Source organism: Loxodonta africana, chromosome 5 (genome assembly GCF_030014295.1).
Source record: "Loxodonta africana isolate mLoxAfr1 chromosome 5, mLoxAfr1.hap2, whole genome shotgun sequence".
NCBI lineage: Eukaryota > Metazoa > Chordata > Mammalia > Proboscidea > Elephantidae > Loxodonta > Loxodonta africana.
The window spans coordinates 27,820,755-27,836,143 of record NC_087346.1 but is presented as its reverse complement, the minus strand read 5'-3'; the positions used below and the strand labels follow the sequence as shown (position 1 = coordinate 27,836,143).

Here is a 15,389-nt window from a genome sequence, read left to right as displayed (position 1 = left end):
ATGGTACTAAAGGAAGAAGCCCCAGCTGCTCTGAAGGCAATCATGAAAAACAAGGCTCCAGGAATTGATGGAGTATCAATTGAGATGTTTCAACAAACTGATGCAGTGCAAGAAGCGCTCACTCATCTATGCCAAGAAATATGGAAGACAGATACCTGGCCAACTGATTGGAAGAGGTCCATATTTATGCCTATTCCCAAGAAAGGTGATCCAACTGAATGTGGAAATTATAGAACAATATCATTAATATCACACGCAAGCAAAATTTTGCTGAAGATCATTCAAAAACAACTGCAGCAGTATATCGACAGGGAACTGCCAGAAATTCAGGCTGGTTTCAGAAGAGGATATGGAACCAGGGATGTCATTGCTGATGTCAGATGGATCCTGGCTGAAAGCAGGGAGTACCAGAAGGATGTTTACCTGTGTTTTATTGACTATGCAAAGGCATTTGACTGTGTGGATCATAACAAACTATAGATAACATTGTGAAGAATGGGAATTCCAGAACACTTAATTGTGCTCATGAGGAACCTTTACATAGATCAAGAGGCAGTTGTTCAGACAGAACAAGGGGATACTGATTGGTTTACAGTCAGGAGAGGTGTGTGTCAGGGTTGTATTCTTTCACCATACCTATTTAAAAAAAATTTTTTTTTTTATATTCAATCTGTATGCTGAGTGACCCTATAGGACAGAGTAAAACTGCCCCACAGGGTTTCCAAGAAGCAGCTGGTGGATTTGAACTGCTAACCTTTTAGTTAGCAGATAAGCTCTTAACCCCTGTTCCTCCAGGTTTCCTTCTTGCCCCGGAGATTCATAATACCTTCAGATGATCACTCAAACTATTACCTAGGGAGTAGGAGGGAGAAAACTTAGGCTTAAAGGAAACAGAATGGAATCTGAGGAGTTAAAAAAGAAGTTAAGGGTTCGTCAATTATTTTGAGCATCTTCTCCTTTTCCTTTTTGCCTTATTCTCCTCTTTGGTAGTGTAAATATACTAGTGACAGTGGATTGTAGCAGCTGTTCATTTCCTTGTGTGCCCAGCCATTGAGGGCAGGTAAGTTCCCCATGGCTCTCATTGCACATCTGCTCCTTGTAGCAGCTGGAATAATGATTGCAGTGCTTTGCTAAAGAGGGGTAAATGTGCCTTATGAACCCAAATGTGTCTGTGGCCAGGAGCATACACATTTTTTTTAATACTTTTTCTCTCTTCTCTCTTTCCTCTTTGGAGTCCCCACTTCTAGGCTTCTGGGCTTGCCTTCCTTTACGTTTCTCTGTGACTCATATCTCAATATATCTTTTAGACCTAAATCAGTGAAAAGATTTGGAGGAAATACCTATAAGCTAGGATGCTTTTGCTGAAATTAACAGAAAACAAAAAATCAACTAAATTGAACACTAATGCAAATTTACTGGATCATGTAACTAAAAAGTTCAGAGGTGATGCTGGTAAGGCTTGATACAGAGGCTCAAATATGCCACCAAGGATCTGGTTTTCATCTGTCTCTACTCTGATTTCCTGGTGGTAAGCTTCATTCCAAGGCTGGTTCTATCATTAACCCCAAGGACTTTCTAGCAGTTCCCTGGGTAATATACTTTGTTTTCATCCAGCAGGAAAAGAAAGCATCTTTGGCACAACATACCCAGAGAAAATTCCTTATATTCACTTTCATTGCTCTAGGTCAGGTCACATGCATGTTTCTGAATCAATTACAAAGGTGATTGATTAGCTCCCGTCAAACACACTCCAGAAGACTGTTGTAAATCTCAGGCAGGGATCAAGATGATGACATTCACTTTGGTCACACAGTTATTTTTTTTAAATGTTGGTAGAGGCAGCTGATATTGGGGCCATTAGGAAGAGGAAAGGTATAGAAAGAACACGTTCTCAAATTTTTGTCTTAGGGCCCAGAAATTAAACTTACGTCGCAGCTTGAAATTTAGAACTTACAGAAACTGACAGTAATATGCTATTCCTGCTTTCTAGTCCTGTTTTCATTTAACTTCACTATGACTCAAATCACTCAAATTGGTAACCAAAAAAGGAGGCAAAGCTGCTTTCATGTTTTGCTTTGCTTATTGAAAATCTTGTTTAGGAGAAAGATTCCATTACTGTGAAGACTGTTATCTCTGCGTTGTCTGGTGCTGCCTCCTCCGGGACTTTGGTATTTCCAGAAAATGTCCGTCAGAAAAGCTTTTCAGGAAAAAACAAAATTTGTTTTAAAAGATTAACCCGTTGCCGTAGAGTCGATTCTAACTCATAGTGACCCTACTGGACAGAGCAGAAGTGCCCCATATGATTTCCAAGGAGTGGCTGGTGCATTCGAACTGCCAACTTTTGGGTTAGCAGCCAAACTCTTAACCACTCCACCACCAGGGCTCCTGTAAAAGATTAAAAAAAAAAAAAAAAATTACTTGTGTGTAATTCTAGAGAAGGTTTGATAAAGAAAATTTGTGGGTTTTGATTTTCAGTGTTATGTATTCTGTTCTCTCTTTTTTTTTTTTTTTTTTTTTGCACTGCCAACTGAATATTTTAAGGTATATTTTAAGGAGATTTCCTCCCCCAGATATTATACCAAATTATTATAAGCAATGATTTGTCACTTCTATCCTTTGGGATCTAAAGGGCACTTGCTATTTTGATTCCGGAATCATAAGGGTGAAAGAGCCCATCCCTGTCACCCTTGTATGTGAGGAATATTCACAGACACATGGAAAAGCAACTCGGTTCCTCCCTTCGTGTTCCAAAAACACAGTGACACAGACTCCAACACTTGGAAATAAATGAAGGTGAATAGTCCCTGAAGAAACAGTTGTAAACTACCTTCACTTACTCTATTCTGTTCCTTCTATTCCTCTTGCATAGGCTATTCTATCACCCCTGTGGACTGTAAACCAAGGCTTTTTTTTTTTTTTTTGGCATATAAGGAAACCAGACAAACCTGCTCTGCATTGCATTAAAAAAAAAAAAAAATTGCTGTTGAGTTGATTCTGACTCATAGCAACCCTGTAGGACAGAATAGAAGTGTCCCATAGGGTTTCCAAGCAGCTCCTGGTGGTTTCGAACAGCTGACCTTTTTGTTAGCACCTGGTCTCTTAACCACTATGTCACCAGGGTTTTAGGAAGGGCTATAAACATTTTTCAATTAAACTTTTTATTTTAAGATCATTACAGTTTTGCATGCAGCTATTAAAAAAAAAAATGCAGAGTAATGCTATGTGCCTTTTACCCAGTTTCCCCCAGTGGTAACATCTTGCAAAACTGTAGCACAATATCACAACCTAGATATTGATACAGTTAAGACACAGAACATTTTCATCACCACAAGGATCCCTCATGTTGCCCTCTTATAGACACACCTACCTTCCTCTTGCCCTCATCCTCTCTTAATCCTTGCCAACCAATAATCTGTTCTCAATTTCTATTTTTTTTTTTTTTCATTTAAAAATGTCATATAAATGGAATCATACCGTATGTAACTTTTGGGGATTAGCTTTTTCACTCAATGTAATTCTCCAGAGATTCATCCAGGTGTTGTGTGTCTTAATAGTTCTTTTTTTTTTTTTTTCCTTTTCAGCATTCCATGGTATGGATGTCCTTAACCAAGGATGTTTGCGTCATTTATGGTTTTTAATTTTTTATTCTTTATTAAGAATAAAGCCTCTATGAACATTAATGTACAGGTTTTTGTTTGAACATAAATTTTCATTCCACTAGGATAAAGGTCTAGGAGTGTAATTGCTGGTAGTTTCATGTTTAGTTTTAAAGAATCTATGAAACTGTTTTCCAGACTAGCTGTTCTTCTTGTTAGGTGCCATCAAGCGGGTTCCGACTCATAACGACCCTATGCACAACAGAATGAAACAATGTGCAGTCCTGCGCCATCCTTACAGTCGCCATTATGCTTGAGCCCATTATTGAAGCCACTGAGTCAATCCACCTTGTTGAGGGTCTTCCTCTCTTCCACTAACCCTGTACTTTGCCAAGCATGATGTCCTTCTCCAGGGACTGATCCCTCCTGACAACATGTCCAAAGTACGTAAGACGCAGTGTTGCCATTCTTGCTTCCAAGGAGCATTCTGGTTGTACTTCTTCCAAGACAGATTTGTTCGTTCTTTTGGCAGCCCGTGGTATATTCAATATTCTTCGCCAACACCACAATTCAAAGGTGTCGATTCTTCTTCGGTCTTTCTTATTCATTGTCTAGCTTTCACATGCATATGATGCAGTTGAAAATGCCATGGCTTGGGTCAGATGCACCTTAGTCTTCAAGGTGACACCTTTGGTTTTCAACACTTTAAAGAAGTCCTTTGCAGCAGGTTTGCCCAATGCAATGCATCTTGATTTCTTGACCGCTGCTTCCATGGGTGTTGATTGTGGATCCAAGTAAAATAAAATCCTTGACAACTTCAATCTTTTCTCCGTTTATCATGATGTTGCTCATTGGTCCAGTTGTGAGGATTTTTGTTTTCTTTATGTGGAAGACTGTGGTCTTTGATCTTCATTAGTAAGTGCTTCAAGTCCTCTTCACTTTCAGCAAACAAGGTTGTGTCGTCTGCATAATGCAAGTTATTAATGAGCCTTTCTCCAATCCTGATGTCCCATTCTTCTTCATATAGTCCAGCTTCTTGGATTATTTTCTCAGCATACAGATTGAACAGGTATGGTGAAAGGATACAACCCTGATGCACACCTTTCCTGACTTTAAACCAATCAGTATCCCCTTGTTCTATCCGAACAACTGCCTCTTGATCTATGTAAAGTTTCGTCATGAGCTCAATTAAGCATTCTGGAATTCCCATTTTTCGCAATGTTATCCATAATGTGTTATGATCCACACAATCGAATGCCTTTGCATGGTCAATAAAACACAGGTAAACATCTTTCTGGTATTCTCTGCTTTCAGCCAGGATCCACCTGACATCAGCAATGATATCCCTGGTTCCACGTCCTCTTCTGAATCTGGCCTGAATTTCTGACAGTTTCTTGTTGATATACTGCTGCAGCCACTTTTGAATGATCTTCAGCAAAATTTTGCTTGCATGTGATATTAATGATATTGTTCGATAATTTCCACATTCGGTTGGATCACCTTTCTTGGGAATAGGCATAAATACGGATCTTTTCCATCAGTTGGCCAGGTATCTGTCTTCCATATTTCTTGGCATAGAAGAGTGAGCTGAAACCTGTCCTCCATGGATGACCCTGCTGGTATCTGAATACTGGTGGCATAGCTTCCAGCATCACAGGAACACACAAGCTCCCACAGCACGACAAACTGACAGACACGTGGGTGAGAATAGCTGTACCATTTTACATATCTACCAGCAACATATGAGTGATCCAATTTCTCCACACTCTCCCCAACAATTGGTGTTGTCACTATTTTTTTATTTTAGCTATTCTGATAGGCAAATAGTGATATCTTAGTGTAGTTTTAGTTTACATCTCCCTCATGGCTAATGATGTTGAACGTCTTTTCATATGCTTATTTGCCTTCTGAAAATTGTCGATGAAATGTTTCTCCCTGTCTATTGCTCATAGTCTAACTGGATTGTTTGCTTTTTTTTTTTTTTTACTGTTGAGTTTTGAGAGTTCTGTTTATATTGTAGCCTTCTGTCAAAATGTGCTTTGCAAATATTGTCCCCCTGCTGTCTTTTCATTCTCTTAACAGGGCCTTTTTCAGAGCAAAAGTTTTTAGTTTTGACGAAGTCTGATTTATCAAATTCTCCTTTATGGATTGTGCTTTTGATGCCAAATATAACAACTCTTTGCCTAGCCCTGGATACCAAAGATATGATCGTGCGATTTTTCTTCTTTAACCTGTTAATATTGTAGATTACATTGATTGTGTTTTCCGTACCAACCCAGCTTTGCTTCAGCCATCAAACATAATTTAAAAAACTCAGGAGAAAGGAAGGAAAGCTTATTGTATTCGGCCATATTTTTGCATACTGTATTCTTTCTTCCTACCTGATGTTCTGAGTTTCCTTCTTTTATTGTTTACTTTCTATTTAGAGAATTTCCTTTATCCAGTCTCTTCGGATGGGTCTTCTGGCGACAAATTCTCCCAATTTTCCTTCATATGAGAATGTCTTGATTTCCCGTTTGTTCCTGAAATGTGTTTTCGCTAGGTATAAGGATTCTGGATTGACAATTCTTTACTTCCAGCACCTAAAAATTATTGTGCCACTTTCTTCAGGCCTTCATGGTTTCTGATGAGAAATCCATTAGCATTCTAATTGTTTTTCCCCTACAGGTACAATGTTATTTTTCTCTGGCTGCTTTCAATATTTTTTCTCTTGTTTCCAAAAGTTTAGTTATGATTCGTCTTGTGGAATTCTTTGGGTTTATCCTGTTTGGGAAACATTCAGCTTCCTGGACCTGTAGGCTTATGTTTCTTGTCAAATTTAGAAAGTTTTCAGCTATTATTTCTTCGAGTACTTTTTAAGTAAGTCTCACAGTCTTTCTCTTCTTCTTTTGAGACTTTAATGACACAGGTGTTATTTCTTTTGTTATAGTCCCAAAGGTCCCTAAAGCTTTGTTCATTTTTTTTTTTCAGTCTATTTTCTCTCCATTGTTTTGATTGTGTAACTTCTATTGTTCTATCTCCATGTTCACTGATTCTTTCTCCCCTTTGTTCCTTCTTGCTGCTATTTAGCTCATCCACAGAGCTTTTTATTTTGGTTATTATATTTTCAGTTCTAAAATTTCCTTTTGGTTCTTCTTTATATCTTTTATTTCTTAGACTTTCTATTTCTTTACAAAAGCTTTTTTTTTTGTTAAAACATTTTTAATTGCTTGTTAAAGCATTTTTATCATGGCTGTTTTAAAATCTTTGTCAGATAATTTTCACATCTCTGTCATCTTAGCGTTGGCATCTATCGATGGTCTTTTTTCTTTCAGTTTGAGATCTTCCTAGTTCTTGGTATGATCAGTGATTTTTTTATTTAACCTGGTCTGCCTTCTTCTCTCTGTCTTTTGGAGAATTTTATGCTTGCTTTATACATAATGTCCAGGATTTTTTGTTGTATTTAGTGGATAAATAGGGGAAAGTATGTCTACTGTATCTTCCTTGAAGCAGAAGTTTTGATATTATGATTTTTATGAATAGTGGAGCCCCTTTCCATGTAACACCAAAACATGTAAACAAACTGATTTTTTCAAAGCAAAATAGGGAGAAAATTTAATAAGGAATCCTATTGTTTTACCCCCTAAGCACCCAAAAAGTCTAGTAATTATGGTTAATTGTAGTTTGAATCCGCCAGGCACTCCTCAGAAACTCTATGGGGCAGTTCTACTCTGTCCTATAGGGTCGCTATGAGTCGGAATCGACTTGACGGCACTGGATTGGGTGTCACATCATCAAAGATTGTTGCTTCAATCAAAATTACTATTTATTTCTTTAATGGCTCATTTTCTCCCTATATATTTAATAGCAATCCACAGTGGCAAAAGGACCCAGTCGGTTACAGAGAATAATTCCAGATCCTCACTTATATTAAAGGAGCGAGTGAAGGACTTTCTCCTCTTTTTGACTTTGGAAAAGGCATTCAGTGCTGCAAATAGAAAATAATACTCATTTGTTAAATAATTAAAAGGTTAATGCCTAAAGTAAAATGTGATCCATAAAACAGAATCAAGTAATTGTGATTTCATTGTTATGGAAATACAGAGAAGGACATGAATAATTATGAGTAGAGATTTTAGGGATGGAGGCACAGAAATGATATTTGACTGGATTTGGAAGGATTTGTTCATTCATTAGTTATCACCTGCCTACTGTATACTGGCTGCTTGGTGCTGGATGCAGAATGAATGGTATTTTGACAGAGACAGGGAACTGGGATGGAGTGGGGGTGGTAAAATAGGATTTCGAGTAATAGGGACAGCTCAAGCTGAGACATAAAAATATGGGGAGCAAAACAGAGCTTACTGACAGCACTGTTTGAAAAGTCACTCATTATGGAGCTCTTAACTACTGTGCTATCAGGGCTCCAGGAAAAGACTAAATATTAATAATAATGGCAGTGAATGTTCATTCACTCTTTCTATGTGCCAGATAATCATGGTAAATGATTTATATAAAGCCTCTTATTTTATCATGCTATCAGCTGTATGTGGTAGGTATTAGTAGTAGTAGTAGCCACATTTTAGAGATGAGGAAATTGAGATTTAGAGAAAATAAGTAGTATTATCTATAGTCAGGCAGTTAGAAAGCCATAGAGCCAGGATTCAAACCAAGGGTGTCTGATGAAAGAGCCGCTATCTTAATTACCACACTAGCAAATAACATGTAATAAATTATGAAATTTAGAAAAGGATAAAAATGCTTTCCTTGGGGTTTTCATGCACATTTATATTGTTTTACAGATTTAGATGGCATAGACCTGGGCAAGAAAGTCAGCATCCCCAGAGACATCATGCTGGAAGAATTATCCCACCTTGGTAACCGCGGTGCCAGGCTATTTAAGATGCGTCAAAGAAGATCTGACAAATACACATATGAAAATTTTCAGTATGAAACTAAAGCGCAAATTAACGTAGGTATAACCTGACCAGGTGGTGTCTAAATGAATGGGCAGTATTTCTAAATTTATGTGTTGTACTAGAACCCCAAACAAGTATTTTACATATTTTCTTTCAGTTGGTTCTGTTAGACAATTTTTTTATGCTAATGTATAGTTTAGGTGGGTAAACAAAAGAAGTATAACATTTGATATGAATATCCTTTTAGTTCAATAAATACATGGCAAGCTTGTAGATTTGGCATGAAGAACCAGTCTGTTCTGCTAAGAGGAGGGAGAGGGAGTGAAGAGAGGTGGTACAGAATGTTTCCACGGTCTTATCACCACTAGTTAAATGTTTGGGATGGAAACACTTCCAAAGAACACATAGCTCCTCAAAGTAAGTGCAAATATTTCACTGGCTGAATACATCCTGGCACTGAAACATGCCTGGAAACTACAGACACTGTTCAATCTCCTCACAAAGTATTTATTCCAAATAGTATAGAGAAATCTGGTACCCGCTGACCACAAAGCCAGTGGACTTAACTCTTTGGAGAAAGGTTTTCCTCAACTGAAAGCTAATAAACAAATACATAAATTACAGTGTATTATACACATTGTATTCGTATTGTATTAATTTAAACCGTCACCTAGAGAGATCTTAGAGGAAGTTCACAATAGGAAAGCAACCAGCTTTGGGACAATAGATTTAAAAATCAAACACAAGTCATGAAGAATCAAAAAGAAATAGAGCAGTATTTGTAAACCTAAAGAGATGATAGAGGCTGCAACAAATATTCAATTTATTTACTGCGGGTTTCTTCCTATAGTTATGAAAAGTCTGTAAGTTTACTTAAGAATTTAATCCTGAAAACTTACCAGCTGCCATTACTAATAAGCTATTTTGTCTAGATAGCTAACTTCTTTGTAGAAAACAGACTTGTTTCACTTAGATATTCTATCATAGTTACTAAAACACATTATAGAAACTAACATGCAACCCACAAACACCAAAATTGTATTCATTCCCAAAATTTCAATTTCCCCTGTTATTGTTATGTTTCTGGCTAACAGTAAATGTTGAGAGAACATTTTAAATTAAATATTTTTTCATATTAATGAACATCCTTCAACATTCATGGATTAAATCTAGTTATTATTAATTCAGGTAGACATCAAATCTTAGTCAACTGCAATATTTACATTTGTGAGAGGGTTTTTCATTTGAAGTCATGAATAAACAATGTTATGTTACTTACACCCAGTATCCTCTCAGCAGAAAAAGTCTGTGGCTAATACAGTAAAAGCCTAAAATAATTCCTACCCCATCTGATGTCGTCTGGTTATATAATCATATTCTTTCAATGACAACAACAGAGAAGAATTAAATAAGCTGGCTCAAGGAAATTCTTTGAAAAGCCATCTACAAGTCTAGACATCTGAAACAAATGAATATGCCAGCTCCCATAGCTTTGATTTCCATTTCGTATACTCTAAGAATAATGCTTTAATTGCAGTTCTGGAGGAAGGTACAATGAAAGTTAAAATGTCCTTGTGAACACTACATACCTTTCATTACCAGTATTTCGAAATGTTTTCAATAATCTTATATACCCATGATTGAATGTTCTAGTTACAAGTAAAACCTTTAAGTACATATCTTCACAATTTTTCAGTGTTTCTAAAAGATTAACCCGTTGCCTTCAAGTCGATTCCTGCTTATAGCGACCCTACGGGACAGAATAGAACTGCTTCATAAGGTCTCCAAAGCTGTCATCTTTATAGAAGCAGATTGCCACATCTTTCTCCCACAGCGTGGCTGGTGGGTTTGAACTGCCGACCATTAGGTTAGATGCCGAGTGCTTAACCACTGTACCACCAGGGCTCCTTCCTAAAAGATTGGGCACTACATAAGTGAAATAGCCCAAAAGAGGCAGATTGAAATAAACAATTTTGTTGTTGTTGCTGTTGTTATAGGCTGCTGAATCAATTCTAACTCATGGCAACCCCATGTGTGCAGAGCAGAACTGCTCTATAGGGTTTTCAAGGCTCTTACCTTTCAGAAGCAGATCATCAGGCCTGTCTTCCTAGGCACCACTGGGTGGGTTGGAACCAACAGCCATTTGGCTAGTGGTCTAGTGCTTAACCATTTTTGAAACCCAGGGACTCCTAAAAAAAAAATTAAATGCTCATAAATAACTCAGAGCAATAAACAATAATAATGTATGCAAAGAAGTCACGTTTCATGGACTTACATATTATATCCTCAAGTCTAATAAAAAAAAAAGTGATATTCAAGGCAGTATATTGATTTGACTTAAGCAACATCATATTAAAGAAGACTGAAACCTAGCTCTCAGAATTCAAGAGTTCTTGGCACCGACACCTATAATGGTGTAATTGAAGTAAATCCTGGCCTGGGAACGAGGAGACCAGGGTTCAGTCCTGGCTCTCCCACCAGCCATGTGATTTGGAACCAATTTCTTTGCCTTTTTGGACCTGTTTTTTTCATTTACAAATTAAGGGCATGGATTCAAATACTCTGTAAGGTACCTTCCAGCTCTAATGATCTATGTAGTCTCTAATCTTAATTCTAAAGGTTACCTGAACAATAAATCATTGAGGAAGACGATGAGCTACACTACGTGATGATGCATTCATTTGTCAAGGCACTAGATTGCAATCTGGAGCATTCCTAATATGACAGGAATTTTCACAACAATGTTGGGTCCAGCTCTATTCCCAGTCATCCATTTATATTTCTGGAAAATATTTATTGAGTGCCTACTGTATTCCAGATACTATGTTGGGAGCTCAATGATACATAAATACAGCTTCTGTTTAATGATGGAGAGACAATATCGAAAGGTAAAGTGGAGCTCTTTACTTATAACCTAGCTCTAGAGTCATCTTTATATGACTTATACTGCATTTATGTCATTTATTGACTATATTTTCTAGAATGAGCTGTTATTTTTATTGACTTCCTTCAGCTATATTGTCAAAATAATTATTTAACTTATCTTTAGGTCTTTCTTATTATAATGTTGAGGACATCATAAAGATATAAACCAGTGCCCTAGTAATTGATGCCATTTGTTCAAATATTAAGTATTATTTTAAAAACAGAAAATATAAGTGGAGCTTTGGCTAGCATGCAGAACAGATGTGGGCTTATTTTACAGCTAAGGGTCACTGACAAATTCAAGTCATACAAAGCTCTGACACACAACAACAAAAGGAAATATGTTTTCTTAAAAACAAATAAACATTGCTTGCTACACAAACCAATTTTGAAGGCTTAGTTCATAAACTGATTACTTATATATTTATTGACTATGGACTTTTTGAAATACCTACAACTCTTAAAACTGGGTAAAGGAAAAGCATACTACAAAAAGAAATCCCAAAATAAGAGTAAACTAAATATAATGGAATTTTAGATGTATATTTGGTTCAAAAAGTAACTTCCATTGTGTATTTGGCATGAATTATAAAACAGACCTAAAAATCTTTTATTTATATTGCTATTTCAACAGAAGTCATGTAGCTTATCTGTTTAAAACCCATAAGATACTGCTCTAGCTTTGTTTAGGGCCAGCTTAAATGAAATGAGAAAAAACACATTTTCTTTTGTCTTTCCAACCTCTCCTAAAGGGAATCACGCATGATGGAAAGCTATAATTTAAGGCTATGTCATGACTAAAATAAGTCACTACCTAAGCATTATAAGGCTTTATTTTCATACCTGATAATAACAACAGAGGTGCAGGGTGTCTCCTGAAAATTGATGACTAACCAGAAAGAGCTGATTTTCCTGCTCATTTGTCCCCACAAAAAAGGGCTACAAAGGTCACTATTATGATTTTTTTTTTTTTTAATTAATGTAGGTAGGATGATTTGTAAGTATAGGTGAAATTCATTGCATGGACACATTCTGGGAACTTAAGAAAGATAATTATCATACATTTTACATTTAAACTTTTTATATCTATCTCAACTGTGTTTTATTTATAATTATAAAAAAAATAGAGTTGGCAGGAAATTCTTTTCTAAGAGGTGGTACAGATTCAGAAAACTCTGGTAGCATAGTGGTTAAGAGCTATGGCTGCCAACCAAAGGGTCAACAGTTTGAATCCATCAGCCTCTCCTTGGAAATCCTATGGGGCAGTTCTACTCTGTCCTACAGGGTTGCTGTGAGTACAAATCGACTTGATGACAATGGGATTGGGTTTTGTTTTGGTATAGATTCAGAAGTAAATTTAAAGATACAAATTTAGTCAATTATCATGTCAAACACTCAAGATAGTAGCTAAATTCAAATGAAAAGCATTGAAATATATCTTCAGCAATCAATTCTTGAGAATAGTCTTTAAGTGTAATATTATCTTCCAAACTAAACCCACTGCCAACAAGTCAATTCCAGCTCATAACAACCCTATAGGACAGAGTAGAACTGCCCTATAGGGTATCCAAGGCTATAATCTTTATGAAAAAGACTGCCACATCTTTCTTTCAGGCTGGTGGATTTGAACCACCGACCTTTCAGTTAGCAGCCAAACACTTAGCTACTGGGCCATCAGGGCTCCTAATATTATCTTAGAACTAAAAAAGAATGATGCAGTCTAACTAGATTTAAACCAGATTATAAACCAGATGGAGACCCAAAATAACATAAATGGAACAAGAAAACACAGTTAACAGGAACAAACAAGAAAGGTCACGAGAAGGTAGGACAGGACTTATTGAAGTGGTACGATAATACGAAACATGGCAGGCCTTTCTAGGAGGTTAAGATAGTGGAAAGGAAGAGGGACTCTTTAAGATGGGTCTTAGAGGAAACCTAGGATTTGGTTTGATAAAGAATAGGAGGGTATTCCAAGCAGATGAAACAGCATGGGCCAACTGATGGTATAAGAATGGATAGGGCGTATGTTAGAAACAGTGAGCTGGAGTGTGGGAAGATTCAAGAAAGCATGAAAGGTAACATTTATTAGGTGAGTAGAGGGTATTGATTACTGGGCATGAGCTTCGGTTTTATTCAATATACAATAGGAAAATTTTCTAAAGACTGGAGTAATTTCATACTCAGAAACATTGACTAGAAGGGAAATGCTTAGTGGAAAATGAACACAAGGTAGACTATTAGGAACAATGAAGACATGCACGTAAGAGTAAAGTGAAAAAGAAGATAAATTGTAAGAAAGATTAAAGTAACAAAAGAATCAGCTGGATTTGATGATTTATCCACTAGATTTTCAGCAAATATTCACTACTTGTACCATATAAGGTGCGGAATGAGACTTTGTAAGTGACAAGTTGAAGTCAGATGAAATTCTCTGTCCTTATGTATCTAAAAAGCTAGTAAATAAAACAGACCACAAACAATGATTAAAAAGGCAAACTATACCAGATGATATCAGAGTGCCAAGAAGAGAAAACTTGATTTAGGGAGAGGGATCACTGAAAGGGTAGTTTTTAATACAGATTTGACCATGGTAATGAGGGGACTCCCATGATCAAAAAATCAAAGCTAGGAAAGCACAAATGATATTGGGGGAACTACAAATGGTTTGGTTTGACTAAAGCCTGGAGTGTAACTTTAAAAGCTGACAAGAATGAGACTAGATAGGTAGGACTGGGTACAAGGCATTTAGTATGCATTCAGTATGCAATCAAGAGTAAACACGATAGCGGGTTTGTGTTTGGATATGCTGAAAAATGTTAAAGTTTAAATTTTCTTGCTATAAATTAAACCTCAGTCAGGGATAACTATTAGGTCTTCTCCAAAATACTTTTTTTAAAAAAAAATTCTATTAGAGACCTAATTCTTTAGTTAAAAAAAAAAAAAACTATTCTTTGAGAATATATGTATGTATATATGTACATAATATATATATATTTTTTCAAACTATTCTTTGAAAATATATATCTATTTATTTATATATGTATTGGAAATCCTGGTGGCGTAGTAATTAACAGCTACGGCTGCCAACGAAAAGGTCGGCAGTTCAAATCCACCAGGTGCTTCTTGGAAACTCTTTGGGGCAGTTCTACTCTGTCCTAAAGAGTCACAATGAGTTGGAATTGACTCGATGGTAACGGGTTTGGTGTATATATATATATTATATTTAGCCTCATATCCAGACCTACCTATCTAGTAGGAAGAATTTGTATTTGCAACAAATACTGGAAGGTCTGCAAATCAAGTCAGATTATCAATGTTTTACAAATGTAATCTATTCATGAAGATTTCAAGTTATCATTGGCATTATCTGCTCTGATTATAGGAGAGTTTTGATAAAGTGGGCAAAAGAACAAAGGGATATATTTGGACTACGATTTAGTGGTTTAAAAGCAGACTTGTTTGGAATGCTGCAGAGTAGTATGAGTGCAAGTCATCTGGGAGTGGTCGTGTGTGGGTGAGGCCAGAAAATGGGGATAAGTTTTATTCACTTCATATTTTTATCAGGTGAGGCCCTTGATTTATGGAATAAGTATTTGAATTTTAGGGCATAATAGTTTTTTATTCTCAAGTTTCTATAAAGTTAAGTAAGTATTAAAATGTAAAGTTGTGCTTCACCGTAGTATCTTAGAAAGAAACACAGAAATGAAAAAGCATTAATAAATATTTTCTGCATATGTCACACAGAAAAAAGTCAAATTGGCCTTTATTTGCTCTATTCTTCATTAATTTTTTTCTGAATGCCAAAAGATAATTTAACTTTATACATTTCTTAAACATACTGCCTTGTTTTAAAATAAACACATTTCTCATGTATAATTAAAGCCAAGTTTTGTTATAGGGGTAAGACTTAGTCATACTTCTAAGGACATGCCCTATTAGAATGTCTGTTTTTCTCTTTTAAAAATGT

The 15,389-nt window shown here is 36.3% G+C and overlaps 1 protein-coding gene across 1 annotated transcript in view; it reads left to right on the top strand.

Annotated features, from left to right (window-relative positions):
• MYOZ2 (myozenin 2) overlaps positions 1 to 15,389 on the top strand; it is a 56,366-nt gene that overhangs the window by 20,070 nt on the left and 20,907 nt on the right. Inside the window, exon 4 of the mRNA XM_003410418.4 lies at positions 8,378 to 8,547. Coding sequence (XP_003410466.2) covers positions 8,378 to 8,547 — 170 coding nt within the window. The remainder of the gene's footprint in view (positions 1 to 8,377; positions 8,548 to 15,389) is intronic.